Source organism: Spermophilus citellus (genome assembly GCF_964194105.1).
Source record: "Spermophilus citellus genome assembly, chromosome: 2".
In the NCBI taxonomy this organism is placed as follows: Eukaryota; Metazoa; Chordata; class Mammalia; order Rodentia; family Sciuridae; genus Spermophilus; species Spermophilus citellus.
In genome coordinates, this window is record NC_138183.1 from 120,048 (window position 1) to 136,285 (window position 16,238).

General features: G+C 49.8%; 1 protein-coding gene across 1 annotated transcript in view; it reads right to left on the reverse strand.

The window, feature by feature from the left end:
* The window catches only part of CACNA1B (calcium voltage-gated channel subunit alpha1 B), a 173,664-nt gene that overhangs the window by 18,377 nt on the left and 139,049 nt on the right, over positions 1-16,238 (reverse strand). Inside the window, exons 36-38 of the mRNA XM_081281719.1 lie at positions 10,337-10,464; positions 3,609-3,705; positions 792-900 (exon numbers count right to left, since the gene is read on the reverse strand). Coding sequence (XP_081137845.1) covers positions 792-900; positions 3,609-3,705; positions 10,337-10,464 — 334 coding nt within the window. The remainder of the gene's footprint in view (positions 1-791; positions 901-3,608; positions 3,706-10,336; positions 10,465-16,238) is intronic.

Below are 16,238 nucleotides of genomic sequence, written 5' to 3' on the forward strand. Positions count from 1 at the left end.
AGGAGCAAGCAGAGACGATGCTTTTGAGGCAAAGAGAATGCTTTGAAGCATACTGCCATTCAGAGTGAGGGAGGCAAGAAAAAAATGAGAGATGTAAAAGGTTTCAAGCAGAAGGGAGTGGGAACGGAGGAGGGCTGCAGCAGGGCCACAAGGTGAGCACTAAAAACTGACCTCTGGGTTCTTCAACATGACACAGACCCAACAGAGTGGGCCATGAGCCCAAGTGTGGACTGGAAAAGAGAACCAGAGAGCAGAGACCAGCACAGGGAGCTGGCTGCTAAGAAGGAAGGAATCAACAGAGAGGAGAGAGCAGAAGCCTTTAAAGGAAGGAGACATTGATACAAGTGACCCAGTAGAGGGAAAGTCCACCGAGCCAGAGCTAACGCAGGTGTGTGATGTCCCTGAGGAGTGGGACCTGGTGTGCAGGGGGCTGGCCTCAATGTCTCCCAGCAGGAAAGGGGCGGAGCCCCAGGGTAGATGCAGGGCAGGGCAGGGACAGCCGTCCCGTCTGGTGGCTTCAGGCTCTCTGTGAAGGGGAAGGGAGCAGAAGGCACCTGCAGCCTGGGCTGGGCCTTGTCTGGCCTCCACTGCTGGCGGTGCCTTGGCCTCCTGCCTGAAGATGGGGCCACTCCATTGCTCACGTGTGGACACTACCAGGAGCTGGAGCTGCTGCTGGGTGCAGCTGTCCCTCCAGACAGAGCCGCCTCCCCACTCTTCCCTGCAGATCACCTGGGGTTGGTTCTCTAGGCGGTGGTCATGGTCTGCCCTCCCTCCTCTGAGACCTCACCTACCTGGGGCCAGCTTGATCTCCAGTGCAGTTCGAATGAGGGCCATCAGCGTGGATGTGAAGTGCACAGTCATGTCCTCACTGGAGATGGGCATGTTCATGCGAACCAGGCGCTGGGGAGGAGTGGGGGCAGGTCAGGGCCAGGTGCGATGGGTCACCCCACCCTAGGACTATGCCGTGCTCAGAGTCCACGGAGGCCTGCTGAGCTCCCTGAGGTGGTCCCTGCAGGTACCTAGGCCAAGCGAGTCTGGGTGGATGGGAGTTTTGCCAGCATTCACACTCACCCTCGGCCCTACCCTCATCTGAACTAAGGATTCTCCTGGCTGTAGAAAAGTGGGGACTCAAGTAAGGATGTGGGGCCAGGAGCCAGGGCTTCGGGGAAAACAGGGACACTCTCAGCCAGAGGGATCTTTGTCCACTGCCCAACGATAGAAAAAGGGACTGTGGCCTTGGCTATGGAAGGCCCAAGACAGAGGCCTCGAGCAGGGTTCACAGACAGGAGGGGCTCCTCTCCTGCACTCTGTCATCTCGCCTCCTTCTGTGCAGCTGGGTGATCTAGACAAGAGGTGATGGCCCTGAGTGTTGCTCTGAGACCCAGATGGCATTGAGCACCCTCAAGGGGTGACTTTAACTCAGGCCCATAAGAGCTCCACCTCTTACCATCCAGCTCAGTGCCATCAGAAGGCAGAGAACATCTCAGCTCAAGGCAGCAAGACGAGTCCTCAAGACCAGCTCCTTCCAGTCAGAAGGACCCAGAACTGAGGGCACTGCATAGGGCCTCCAGCTCCTCCAGCCACAACTCGGGGGGCCAGGAACACTCTCTCCCCGTCCCCGTGTTGAGTGGGCCCTTTCCCTCTCCTCAGTTTTTAGGGCAGAGCAGTTGGAGACAGGCACATTGGCAGTATGGTCCTCTGGGCTGGGCCCATAGCTGACCAGAGCCTCAGGCACTGAGAGCCAAGGAGGCCTAGAGGAAAAATGGGGGATTGGGTGCATCTGGGGTGCTACATGGAGCCCACAAGCACCCTGACCACGCTGTCCACTGCCCATGATGGGGGCTGCAGTCAGGAACTCCTTACTGGGGTGTGTACCCTATGATAGCACAGTCCTCTAGTCCCTTCCCTGGGGAGGCTACGCAGCCCTGTCCCCAGCATCCTGGCCCTGCATTCTGCGGCCTCAGTGTGACAGAAGTGGGGGTGCTGAAGACACAAGCCAGACGTCGTCCCTCGAATGCTGGCAAAGCTCCACTTGGCACATCCAGCCATGGTGTCAGGACCTCACACAGCATGTGTGCTGTACACCAGGAAAAACCTGCTTCCCAGAGCATGGCGTCCCTGCAGACCGGCACCGATGGCAGTGCGAGAGGCCAGGAATTCCTCTCCCAGGGAGGGGAGTCGGGATGGGAGTGAAAGAGGAGCAAGCAGATGGTTTCCAAGAGGGGAGAGCTCCGTCCAGGGTGCTTGAGGGCTGCACTCACCAGGGATCCCACTACCTGCCCAGGGTCCCCAAGGGCCAGGGACCTCTGAGAAGTATAAGGGCAAGGTCAAGGCAAACAGGTATCAGCTCCCTCCCCAGCTCCCCAGGGCCATTCATTCCCACTCTGAAGCCTTCCAGGATCTCACCACACCCAAAACCTTGGAGTCAGGTGGAAAGGCTGGGCAGGGCCTCGCAGCCTGCCACCCAGCCTGGTGTCGATGTGGACAGAGCTCTCCCTCCTGGGGTCACAGCTACAGCCTTGCATGCAGGGCCTCTGGCAGACACCACCCGCATGCGAGTCAGGGGTGGGGAGGGGCCGAGGAAGACACCAGAGGCATCTGTGTGTGGCTGGGAGGAGCTGCTCAGCTCCCACAGGCTGCTCTGAATCAGGTGGCAGATGAAGACCTAGAATGGGGCACAGAGACAGGGTGGACAGGAGACGCCCAGAGAATTGGGGAAACTCTGTGAGATGCTCTCTTAGACAGAGGGAGACACAGGCCAGTCCTGTTTGCTGGAAGCAGTGGGGCCCAGAAGGGGCCCAGAAGGGGTGGGTGATTGATGATGGTATGGGCAGGGACAGTGGGCTTGGCCTGCCCAGCCCCAGGAGGAAGGCCAGGAGACACCCTGGGTCTATCCCTTCCTTACAGTTTGGCCACCTTGACTCCAGGCCCTGAGAACATGCTTCTCCTGCAGTGGCCACTGAACCCCATGAATGATAGCAAAATGCCCCTCTACACCCTTTCTTTCTTGAAACCACAGTGCTTCCCTCCCACCATGGAGCCCAGGAGCCTCTGGAGACTGTAGCCTGGCCTGGGAACCTGCACTTAAAGAGCTCGGCAGGCAGGTGTATGCAGAAGCACCAGAGGTCCTGCAGTTCCCACGTGCACCCAGGGCCTGACCTGAGGACCTGACAATACCACCCACACTAGAGCCTAGGAAACAGGGCAGCCAGAGTGGCTCTGAGCTCAGAAAAAAAAAAAACCACCTCTGTCCAAGAAACTGGTCTGTCCCCTCATTCCTAGGAAGGGAAAGGCAGGGTGAAGGGCAGAGAATGACCTAAACTCTGGCTCCATCTTCCTGAGCCTCTCTGGGGCTGTCAGCAGAGGGGGCAGCCAGCGCTGTGTACCCTGGGCCAGTGCAGAGACATGGTGGTGGCCATGTCCCCTTGTCTGGGATAGGAGCAGAGAGGGCATGGGGTAGAGGAGACAGGAACAGGGAGGCAGCCGGGTGCAGTCAGCCAACAAGCCCTGAGGAAGCAGACAGGAGAGCCCAGGAGCACCCTGCGGCTGCAGGCCGGGCAGGCCCAGCCCTGGCACAGACAGCTCTGGGGTGCAGGCTCAGGGTCTACCTTGTATGCAACTCGAGCAGGGCACTTCTTCCCCAGCCCCAGAGGCGGGGACATGTGCTTCAGCATCTCAAACATGTCATTGTAACTGATGCGCCCACTGGAAACCCGTCCCAGAGAGGCCCAGGCACAGTGGGTGGTCCACGGGAGGAGGCACAGCAGGAGGGGCAGAGCAGGGAGCAGGGGCAGGGAAGAAGCAGACAAGAAAACAGATCCAGTTAATCAGTGTCCGGTTAGATGCCCACAACCAAGAGGCAAAGTGAGGGCTCTCTCTGCTTGACTGGACCCTGCGGCCCCACCCCCAGCCTCACCTCCTCACTCCAGCCCCACGCAGGACAGCGGGCAGGGTGACGTCTGAGCTAATGAACATGGAGGGAAAGGGCTGCATCGGGGCGGCTTTGGGCTGTGAATTTCTGGTTTACTCTTTTAGAACACAGATAAGGCCAAATCAGAAAGCGCTGTTTCACCATGCGGGAAGAGCTGCGGAGTGCTGTGGAGACAACGCTGTGGCTGAGCCACAGCTGCTACGGCCACTGCCGCAGCAGTCAGATTGGCTCCCAGGTGAGACCAGAGGCTAGAGTGAGGAAAATCTGCGACACACCAGGAAACTAGAGAGGGAGTCTGGAAGCTCTATAGCCAAATTCGACCCTGGGTCAAGTCCTGCTCCAAGCCCAGAGACGCCCGAGGCCAACCCGGGCAGGGCTGCTGCTGGGGTCAGGGCTGGGTAGGGAGGAGACTGAGGTGGGGAGCAGCTGGGCAGGCATGGCCTGGTGCCACTCTTGCACCGCCTGACAGCATAAGTCCCACCAACAGAGAGGCAAGCCTCCTGGTGGGCCTGGAACCCAAGGCTTGGACTCAGGGAGGTGTCTGAGGCTTGTGATGAAGTGTTCCCCAAGCAGAGAGGCCACTGGGTCTGGGGACTCCCTCAGCCCTTGGGTGCCTGCTCCCAGGCTTGGGGTCCCAGAGGCACAGCAGGTTCAGACCCAGCCTCTTCCTGGCAGGTGGGTCTCCCAACACTGCTCTCCTCCCATAGTTCTACACCAGGGGCTCCTCCACTGTGCTGAGCAGATCCATCTAGAAGCAATGCAAGTGGGCTTATCTTTGGGCCCCACTCTGCCTCTGCCTCCCCCAAACCCCCAGAGAACCAGAAACCTCATAGGAACCAGAGGGGCAGCTGCTCCTGTTTACTAGTTTCCAAGTTCCCTCCCACGGGCCCTCAGCCTCTGGCCTATCTGACCATCAGCCCACCCGCGAGAGCCTGGAGGAAAAACCCGGGTGAGACGGCTGCATCCTGGTGCAGAACCTGGCCCCACCCAGTGGCTGGTCCTGGCTGACATGGCCTGGCCAGAAAGCCTTCTATGCACTGTCTCCAAAAGCTGTCTGCCCCCAGCCAGCTGGAGGGATCAGGGAGATTGTCAGGGAACCAAAGCATCAAGGAGGCCAGAGTGCGGGGCAGGGCAGGGCAGAAGGAAGAGAGGTGAGGTGTCATCATTCCCAAACCAGGCAGGGAGTGTGTGCTGTGTTTGCGATTCGGGCAGGGAAGTATGTTGGATGGAGGCTCTGAAGTTGCAAACCTTGTAGGCCAACCTACGAGGGCAGTTCTTCCCTAAGCCAACGGGTGGCGCAATACAACGCAACAAACTGTACATATCCTTATAATGAATCCGGCAACTGGAAAGGAAATGTCACAGGTTATGGCAACAAAGGCAGGGTGCAGCCCATCCCGCCCACCCACCCAGCAGGAGGGGAGGACGTGGTCTTGAGCAGTCCTGAAGGAGGCCGGAGTGCAGCTGGGTAGGTCAACTGCTGCGGGCCTGGGGTTTGGAGCTCCCCAGGAGGTGTGTCAATCCCAAGATAAATTCTGGAGCCCAAGTATTCTGCAAAGGTAGAACACATCCACACCCACAGGCCCACACTGAGCCCCCATTCTGCACACACTGCTCCCTCCCTCCCCGTGCTTGGTGGGGCTCACCTGGGCCTGCCATGCCCTCCCTGTCTCTGTCTGCCCCTCTCACTCCCTGAGTGCTGGGGCCTCTCTCCACAAGTTTCTTTCTACCCTGGTCCCTTCTGGTTCCCCATCACAGCAACCGGAGGAAAAACCCAGATGAGATAGCTGTATCCTGGGGCAGAGGTCCCCTGACAGTCCCCATCTCCCTGACACACTGTGTGTTGCCCTGGAACCTGCTGGTCCAGCTAAGGACACCCTTCTCCAGGACCAGCAACCCTGGGCCACCACTGTTGCCCTCCTCTCCTATGTTACAGTCCCCTTTTTCCAATCAGTTCCAAGTCATGTCAAATTTCTTCTGGAAGAAGAAGAGAAACCTTCACTCTGGCTTCACCCAAGGTGGCTTTCTCACCTGTTGGACTCTAGTTACCATTATAGGGTGCTGGGTACATGACGGGTTTTGGGCCTCAGGACTACCCTGCCTATCAAATCAATCAGATGCCACTAGATGAAACATTGGGGCCTGATACTGTCAATCCCCAATTCAAAAGTTTGCCCACTGTCCATAAAAAAAATGGAAGCAACTTGCTTAACCCAAATTTCAAGCCCTGTCTCAGCCATCCCAGACTCCTTCCAGTCCCTTTGTAACGCATTCTCCATTCCAGCCTGGCACAACCCTCCTGCTCTTCCCACACCTCTGCTCCCACCCTTCCCTCTCTTCCACCCATCTTGTTCAAGTGGTATGCCACCTTTCCTCCTCAGAAACGCCTGGCCTTGAGTGAAGGCCATTGCCTCCCACAGTGTAGCCTGGATGCTGCTCTGAGACATGTGCCTGCTTCCTCTTTGGACCCAGCCCAACACACAGCTACGCTCAGGAAACGTTCACTGGCAGAGGGGTGAACATAAAACAAGCAGACAGATCACTCCAAGAAATGTGACTGTGATTCTCCTCTCGAGTCTCCACAGCTCACCACAAGTGCTAAGGCAACAAAAGAGGCTGAGGAAAGGCAGTGCCAGAAATCAACAACCCATGCCTTCCTTGCCTCCCACAGCATGCACGCGCTCACACACATGCACACACAGCCATGTACATACGACACGCAGTGAACTCACACACCTGCACTCACAGCATGTGCATGAACCTGTGAACACCCCTCACATGCACACAAATATAGGCATGTACCCACAAAGATGCAGCTCCCTTGTACACATATACACACATACTCTCACAATCACATGTATGCCCCAAACATGCACATGTACACACATTTGTGTGAACACACATTACATACATATTATACATGGGCTCACACATGCACACAAATATACCTGTGCATCTGCACAAAAAACACAAGTCTGTACTTGTGTATTCAAACCTAACCACACATGTGCATATACATGCATACACAATGTTGGGAAATTTAACAAAATTTTGTTACAGATTCAAAGTTTCTCTCAAATCAGGAGGAGACCAGGGAAATAAAGATGACCACTGGCCTGAATCTGTTGTGGAGTCCACTGAAGACCAAGGTTCTCTCTCCTCTACCCAGAGGTGGATCCAGACCCAGGCTGCCTGGTCACAGCTTCTGGGCTGTCTGCCTCCTCGGGCAGTCTAGAGGCACTAGGCACACATGGGAGCAGTCCCATGTGTTGCCTAGAGAGCGTGTCTGCCACTCGGGGTTCCTGGGTCTTATGTGTTATTTATGCCCCACTGAGGCATGGCTCGTGCTCTGCTATCTACTCCTCCACAGGATTTTCTTTACCATATCCCAACCACCCACACCTTCCAGAGCCCCATGTTCTTTTCCCTGGAATCTGAGAGAGAGTATGAGCTCTGCTGCACACAATCACAAAGCTGCGTGGGCCCACATCCACTTCTGTTTCTGCTCTTGCCTGTAGTCACCTGTGGAAGACCTGGCTGTTGCCTCCCTCTGGATGGCTTCCTGCTTCAGTGCAGATTACATCACATAAAGCATGCTCTGCATTATCTTGTTTGATTTTTGCAGTACTGAAGGTTGAACTCAGGGGTGCTCTACTACTGAACGACATCCCCAGCCCCCAATCTGAGACAGGGCCTTGCTAGGCTGGCTTTGAATTTGTGATCCTCCTGCCTCAGCCTCCTGAGCTGCTGGATTACAGGAGTGCATCCAGCAAAGTATCTGTTTTCTGCAACACTCTCCTTTTGGGAAAACATCCAGAAATGGCAGTGACACCTGAGGCCAGCAGGCCTGGATGACTTTCCTGGAGCCCTCCTAAACCATGCCTAAGGTAGAATCTGCCTGCCCTGCCCTGCGTGACAAGGCTCAGTCTCCTGGCCACAGACCCGAAGCCTGTGCATTCTAGTAAGAATCTTGGGCATAGAGGACAAAGATACGGGTGCATCAGCAACAACAAGGTTCTCCAAAGCCACGGAAATGGGCATGGGCACCACTGAATGCACATAGCCACTATGCTGCTCCTGTACTGTGAAAATCCATAAACCTCTCCTTAAGATGAAAATACACAAGGAGATGCTGTGGTCTTAGAGAAGCCTGGACAGGAGCGGCCAGTGTCTCAGAGTCCCTAGACACTGGTGGCTATGGGATCTGCCCAGACGAGGAGGGCTTCAAGTAGTACCCCCTGTGTCCTTGTTGTGATGGGGGGTGCTCCCAGAGGCCAAGTGAGATGGGATGAAGGAGTCCCATCAAGCCCCAAGGTAGGGAAAACTTGGCTCCAGTTGAGGAAAAGCAGGCAGAGCCCTAGGAGATCCATGGAGTGCAGAACAACACCACAGGGGGCTGGCCACTCCTCCAGGCTCTCTGCCCATGTGAGGCAGAGGTGGTCGGGCAGGGAGCTGCCCCACTCCACAGTTTTGTCATCCCCATAGGCACAGGAAGTGAGTGAGCATCAACCACCCATTGACAACCACCCATCACAGCATGGCTCCTGAGCACTCATGGAACAAAGGCACAGGCAGGCCTCCTAGACATTCCCCTGTGTCCTATCTTGCAGGGGACAGCGTTCAGGTACTACTGTCTGAGTGAGTAAGTAAGTGAATAAGTCAGAGAGGGAGGGAGCAGGTGAGTGAGGGAGCAGGTGAGTGAGTGAGGGAGGGAGCAGATGAGTGAGGGAGGGAGCAGGTGAGGGAAGGAGGGAGGGAGCAGGTGAGTGAGGGAGGGAGCAGGTGAGGGAAGGAGGGAGGGAGCAGGTGAGTGAGGGAGGGAGCAGGTGAGGGAAGGAGGGAGGGAGCAGGTGAGTGAGGGAGGGAGGGAGCAGGTGAGTGAGGGAAGAAACAGGTGAGTGAGGGAGGGAGGGGGCAGATGAGTGAGGGGGGAGCAGGTGAGGGAGGGAGGGAGCTGGTGAGGGAGGGAGAAAGGGGGCAGGTGAGGGAGGGAGGGAGCAGGTGAGTGAGGGAGGGAGCAGGTGAGTGAGGGAGAAAGGGGGCAGGTGACTGAGGGAGAAAGGGGGCAGGTGAGTGAGGGGGGAGCAGGTGAGTGAGGGAGGGAGCAGGTGAGTGAGGGAAGGAGCAGGTGAGTGAGGGAGAAAGGGGGCAGGTGAGTGAGGGGGGAGCAGGTGAAGGAGGGAGGGAGGGAACAGGTGAGTGATGGAAGGAGCAGGTGAGTGAGGGAGAAAGGGGGCAGGTGAGGGAGGGAGGGGCAGGTGAGTGAGTGAGTGAGGGGGCGAGTGAGGGAGGGGGCAGGTGAGGGAGGAAGCAGGTAAGGGAGGGAGCAGGTGAGGGAGGGAGGGAGCAGGTGAGGGAGGGAAGAAGCAGGTGAGGGAGGGGGCAAGTGAGGGAGGGGGCAGGTGAGGGAGGGAGGGGGCAGGTGAGGGAGGGAGGGAGGGAGCAGGTGAGTGAAGGAGGGAGGGAGAAAGTAAGTGAGGGAGGGAGTAGGTGAGTGAGAGATAGAAGGGGCAGGTATGTGAGGAAGGGAGTAGGTGAGTGAGAGATAGAAGGGGCAGGTATGTGAGGAAGGGAGCAGGTGAGGGAGGGAGGGAGCAGATGAGTGAGCAGGTAAGTGAGGGAGGGAGCAGGTGAATGAAGGGGCCAGGTGAGTGAGGGAGAAAGCAGGTGAGAGCCTGGTACTCTGCCTGCCTTCCTGACTGTGGTCTTGTCCTAGGGTCACAGCACAGCATGGGTGTGCAGGGCTCTTTCATGGAGCAGGGTCTCCAATGACTTCACCTTTGGACCAAACCCTCCCCATCAGAGCCTTGCTCCACGTGGAAAACAATCACCCCTCTTTTATGTAACATGGTAAACCTTCCCATGGTAAAGGGTCTTAAATGTACTACAGCCTTCCTGGTAGCTCCCTTGTTTTCAATAAAAGCTCACCAAGTACCCATTATGTGCAACCAGGGCTGGGGCAGAGGTACACCTTGACTTCTATTCCCAAGGGAGATGGCAGAGAGGAAGACCCCTGGGCCCTGCACGTGGGGTCCCTAAGACCCCACATTATTTTTGTTCTCAAAGCTCTCCAAGCCTCACAGCATGTGGGGCCATGCTGTCTCCTCTCCGTGCACCCCTGACATGATAGGCCTTCAGAAAAGCAAGAAAGTCCGTGCACTAGGAGCACCAGCCTCACAGGTCCCCTGGGCACAGCCAAACTGAGGCTTCAAAGTCCATGTCTCTGCCCAGAGCTGCATCAAAGTATGTAAGACCAAAAAGAAAGAACCACTGGAGGGGACATCAGCACCATCCTGGGCACCAACCAACACTTGAAGGGGCACTCAAGTGAGACATGACCCACCCTGTCCTGGCAGCCAGGGGTAGGGACACCCCTGAAACCACAGAACACTGGGGCTCACTCACCACGCAGCTGGGTCGTACTCAGCCCAGACCCGGATGAACTCGTCCAGGTGGTGAGGCCCAAGGATGGAAGAGTCTCGCGTTAGGTACTCAAAGTTGTCCATGATCACAGCCACAAATAGATTTAACATCTGCAGGACAGAAAAAAGAGGCGATAGGGAGACTGCAGCCTGCCCTCATCTTCCAGCCAGTCTGTGTATGGGAACCCTGAAGACAGAAATGATCACTCTGCTTCGACCAGCTCCAGACAAGACTGGCTCCTACCTTGGACTGGGGAAGACTGCTGGGTCTTCCTCGGCCTCCAGGGCTCTCAGTCCTGCACATTTAGTCCCCAACATTAGTCTGCTGGCAGCTCTGCTCTCTCCTTCTATTGCCTTTTCCTAATTTAGGTCCCGTAATCTCCTGCCTATCATCCACCCTGCCATCCAGGGTGTCATTTTTAGTGTCATTTGCCCAATACTACCATGGTCACCATCAGGTGGCCTTCCCTGAAAGCGGCGATTTCAGGGAGTTGGGAGTTTGCGTACCACAAGTCAGCAGCTTGTGGGGATTTGTTCCTAATCAAGTTGAAATTCACTTAATATGCAATTCATCATTTTAAAATGTATGATTCAATAGCATTTAATGCAATCACCATATTGCACCACTATTTTCTCCAAATCTAAAAAAAAAAAAAAAAAAAAAACAAAACATTATATTACACTTGAAAGACACTCAACACCCATTGAGTAGTCATCCCTCATTCCTCCCTCCCCCATCCCTGGCAACCAACAATCTCCTTCTGCCTCAATAGATTTGCTTATCCTGGTTACTTCCTATGAAAGGAACCACAAAATATATGATCTTTTATTTTTTCTGATATAATTAATTTTAATCAATTTAAACAATGCTAAATTTGCTCTAATATATCTTTAGTTTTTTATTTTATTGATACATCATTGCTTTACATAATAGTAGGATTTGTTGTCACATGTTTGTACATGCATACAATAACAATATAATTTCCCTAGTATTTTCCTTTGTCTCCTTCCTCTCTCCCCTGGTTCCTTTCCTCTACTTTACTGATCTTCCTTTGATTTTCATGAGACCCCACCATCACTTTTTTTCCCTTTATCCTCTAGCTTCCATATATGGAAGAAAACATATGACACTTGACCTTCTAAGTTTGGCTTATTTTACTTAACATAGTGTTCTCAGTCCCATTCATTTTTCTTCAAATGACAAAATTTCATTTTTCTTTATGGTTGGACAAAACTCCATTGTGTGTGTGTGTGTATCATACTTTATATATATATACACACCATATTTTACACACACACACACACACACACACACACACACACACCATATTTTCCTTATTTTTTCATCTGTCAATGGACACCCAGGCTGGTTCCATAGTTTGGCTATTGTGACTTGTGCTGCTATAAACATGGTTGCATATTTTTTTAATCTTTATTTTATTTATTTTTATGTGGTGCTGAGGATCGAACCCAGGCCCTCACAAGTGCTAGGCGAGTGCTCTACCGCTGAGCCACAGCCTCAGCCCCAAACATGGTTGCATATTTATCACTGTAATATGATGACTTTAATTCTTTATACCAAAGGGTGGTCTAGCTGGGTTGTATGGGAGTTCCATGCCTAGTCTTTTGAGTAAACTCCATACTGATTTCCATAGTGGTTGTACTAATTTATAGTCCTACTAAGAGTGTAAAAGTGTCCCTTTTTTTCTGCATCCTCTCCAGCATTTGTTATTTGTATTCTTGATGGGTGTCATTCTAACTGGAATGAGATGAAATCTATCCACTTTTGATTTGATAAATATGTTGAACACTTTTTCATATATTTGACCATTTATATTTACTCTTGAGAAGTATCTATTTAGCTCATTGGCCCATTTATTAATTCTTTTCCTTTGGTGTTAAGCTTTTTGAGTTCTTTGTATATTCTGGATATTAATCTTCTGTCAGCTGAGTAGCTAGCATAGATTTTCTCCTATTCTATATATTCTCTCTTCACATTCTTGTTTTCTTGGATCCATCAATAAATATCAATTATTGGTATTACTTCCTGAGCTTTAGGAATCCTACTGAGGAAATTGTTGCCTGTATTTTGGAGTGTTAACCCTACATTTTCCTCAAGCAGTTGCAAAATTTCTGATCTCATTCCTAGTGTTTGATGCACTTGGACTTTTGTTCAGGGTGAGTGATAAGGACCTTCTCTTATTCTTCTACATATAGATAACCAGTTTTCTCCACACCACTTGTTAAAAAGCTGTCTTTTCTTCAGCAGGTTTTTGGTGCCTTTATCAAGGATCAGATGACTGTAAATCTGTCTCTGTGTCTTCCATTCTGAATCATGGACCTATGTGTCTGGTTTTATGCCTGTGTAGTTTTTGTTACTATAGCTCTGTAGTATAATTTGATCAGGTGTTGTGATACCTACAACATTGCTTTTCTGGCTTAGAATTGCTTTGGCTAGCCTGGGACTTTCATTCTCCCAAATGAACTTTAGGACTATTTTTCTAGTTTCATGAAGAATGTCATTGGTATTTTGATGGGGATTGCATTAATCTGTATGTTGCTTTTGGTAGTATGGCCATCTTAACACTATTAATTCTGCCAATTCATGAACATGGGAGGTCTTTCCATCTTCTAAGGTCTTCTTCAATTTCTTTCTTCAATGTTCTGTAGTTTTCATGATAGAGGTGGTTATTCACCTCCTTGGATAGATTTATTCCTAGGTTTTGTGGGGTTTTTTTGAGGCTATTATAAATAGGATTCTTTTCTGATTTTTTTCCCAGCAGATTCATCATTGGTGTATAGAAAAGGTATTGACTTTGGGATATTTATTTTGTATCCAGCTACTTTGCTGAATTTGTTTATCTGCTGTAGCAGTCTTCTGGTGGAGAGTTTTTAGATCTTCTAGGTATAGTATCATATCATCTGCAAACAGTGATAATTTGACTTCTTCCTTTCCTATTTGGATCCCTTCTATTTTCTTCCCTTGCTTAATTGCTCTGCCTAGAATTTCCAGGACTATATTACACAGAAGTGGTGAGAGTGAACACCTTGTCTTGTTCCAGACTGTAAAGGAAATGCCTTCAGCTTTCCCCACTCACTGTGGAGTTGGCTTGAGTCGGTCATAGATAGCCTTTGTGATGTGGAAGTAAGTTCCTTTTCTTATGTAGGCAGGCACTCATAGCTATAGACTTTCCTCTTATACCCATCTTCACAGTATCCCAGGGGTTCTGGTATATTGTATCACTATTCTCATTTGGTTCTAAGATAAAAATTTCTCTCCTGATTTCTTCTATCACTCATTCATTGTTTAATCTCCATGTTTTTATGGTTTCTGTAATTTTTTCTTGGTATTGATTTCTAATTGCATTCCATTATGACCTGATAAGATTAATGGAATTATACAATTTTTATGTATTTGTTAAGTTGGCTTTGTGTCCTTCTTTGGATAGGGTTCCATAAGCAGCTGAGAAGAAAGTGAATTTGGCTGTTATTGAGTAAAATATTCCACAGATGTGTGTTAAGTCCTTTTGATTTATATATTTTTAGAGCCAAAGAGTCCTTATTGAGTTTATGTCTGGATAATCTATCTATTGGTGAGAAACACATGTTGAAATCACCTAGTACTGGGGTCTATCTGAGTCTTTATGTTGAGTGGTATCTATTTTATGTAATTAGGTGCACCAACATTTGGGGTATAAATATTTAATATTGTTATATATTTTCTTGTTTGATTGAAATTCTCTTTATCTCTTCAGATTATTTTGATTTGAAGTCTGCTTTGTCAGATATGAGAGTAGTTACTCCTGCTTGTTTTCAGGGTCCATTTTTGTGGAATATAATTTTTCATCTTTTTACTTTCTGCATGTGGCTGTTTTTGCCTGTAAGGTGAATCTCTTACATACAACATATAGTTGGGTCTTGTTTTCTAATCCATTCTTCCAGCCTGTGTCTTTAAGTTGGAGAGTTTAGACCCTTTATAATTGATATTAAGATAGATGTTTATTACTTCCTGCCACTTCTATTTCTAATGTTTAATTTGGTTCTATTTCTCATTTGCTTAGCTACTTTTCAAATAATATTTTTCCATTTGAGAGCTCTGTGATTTGGTTTTTATTTATTCTGTGTATAGCATTTCTTTAAGCACTTTCTGTAGTATCAGCTTAATAGTTATGACAGTTATGAATTGTTTTACTTTCTGTTTATCTTGGAAGGTTTCTATTCCTTCTTTGATCCTAAAGGGTAGCTTTGCTGGATATAGCAATCTTGGTTGACAGTTACTTCTTTCAGAGCTTGGAACACATCATTCCATTTTCTCCTGGATTTTAAAGTTTGTGTAGAGAAATGAAAAGGGATTCTGACTGGCTTGCCTGTAAATGTGACCCAACATATTTCTCTAGAGGCTTTAAAAATTCTATCCTTGCTCTGTATGTTATGCATTTTAACTATAATGAGTCATGGAGAGGTTCTCTTTGATTTCGTCTATTGAGGTTTTGAATGCTTCCTGTATCTGAATGTCTACCTCCTTCCCAAGGTTTGGAAATTTTCTGTTATTATTTCCCTGAAGAGGTTATCCATGCCATTAGTCTGCATCTCACAACACTCTTTTTTTTTAAGAGAGAGAGAGAGAGAGAGAGAGAGAGAGAGAGAGAGAGAGAGAATTTTAATATTTATTTATTTTTTTTTTAGTTTTTGGCAGACACAACATCTTTATTGTATGTGGTGCTGAGGATCAAACCCAGGCTGCACGCATGCGAGGTGAGCACGCTACCGCTTGAGCCACATCCCCAGCCCTCACAACACTCTTTGAGTTCAAGTATTCTTAAATTTGGTATTTATGTCCAAGATTTCTTGCATATTCTGGTCATGGTTACTTATTTTCTTTTCTTTAATGCTGTCTGAATGTTTGAGGAAGACCACTGTGTCTTCCAGCCCCGAGATTCTGTCTTCAGTCTGGGCTACTCTTTTACAGACTATCAACTGAACTTTTTATTTGATTTATGGTACCTTTCATTTCCAAGATTTCTGTTTGTTTGTTTTCAGCATCTCTATCTCCTTTTGAATTTTTCATTCATATCTTATATTGACTTCCTTAATTCATTGAGTTGTTTTTCTTTGTTCCCTTGGAAGTCATTGGTTATTTTTATAATCACAAGTTTGAATTCTTGTTGTTGTTGTTGTTGTTGTCAATGGACTTTTATTTATTTTTATGTAGTGCTGAGAATCTAACCCAGTGCCTTGCACATGCTAGGCAGATGCTCTACCATTGAGCCACCACCCCAGCCCCTTGAATTCTTTAGTTCATCCACTTCAATATCTCTGGAGTCAGTTGCTGAAGACTTATGAGCATTAAGAGATGTTGTGCTACTATATTTTTTCATATTTTTAGTATTACTGAGTTGTGTGGGAGACCATCCTTGCATGTGAGGTGCTCAGTTGCAGAAATGTGGCAGAGTTTTTCCCACCTTTCTTGGGTTCGAGAAGTTTCCATGTAGAGGTGTGTCTCACCACTATTCTAGGGAAACAATCACCTCATCTGACCTTGCACCACTGCCCCCCTGACCTTCATTGGATGGGATTTTCCCCAGAATTTTTAGTTCCCCAGTAAAAGTCCTCTCCCTAGCATGCTCGCTCTCTCTCGCTAGCCTCTTCTATAAAACCTTGCTTCCCTCAGGGGAGCTTGAGGCCGAGAGCTCCAGGAGCCGTCCTGGAGCTGGTTTCAAGGTAAAACTTGTCTTTGTCTTTGTCTGTGTCTTTAATTCAAACTCCCTGAGAATTTTCCTGCATGACTGAACCGTTCACTGTCTGCCCTGGCTGTGGGCTAAAGTGTTGATACAACAAATTGCGTATCTGTTGGGATAGATTCATCTTCCACTATCATGTATAGG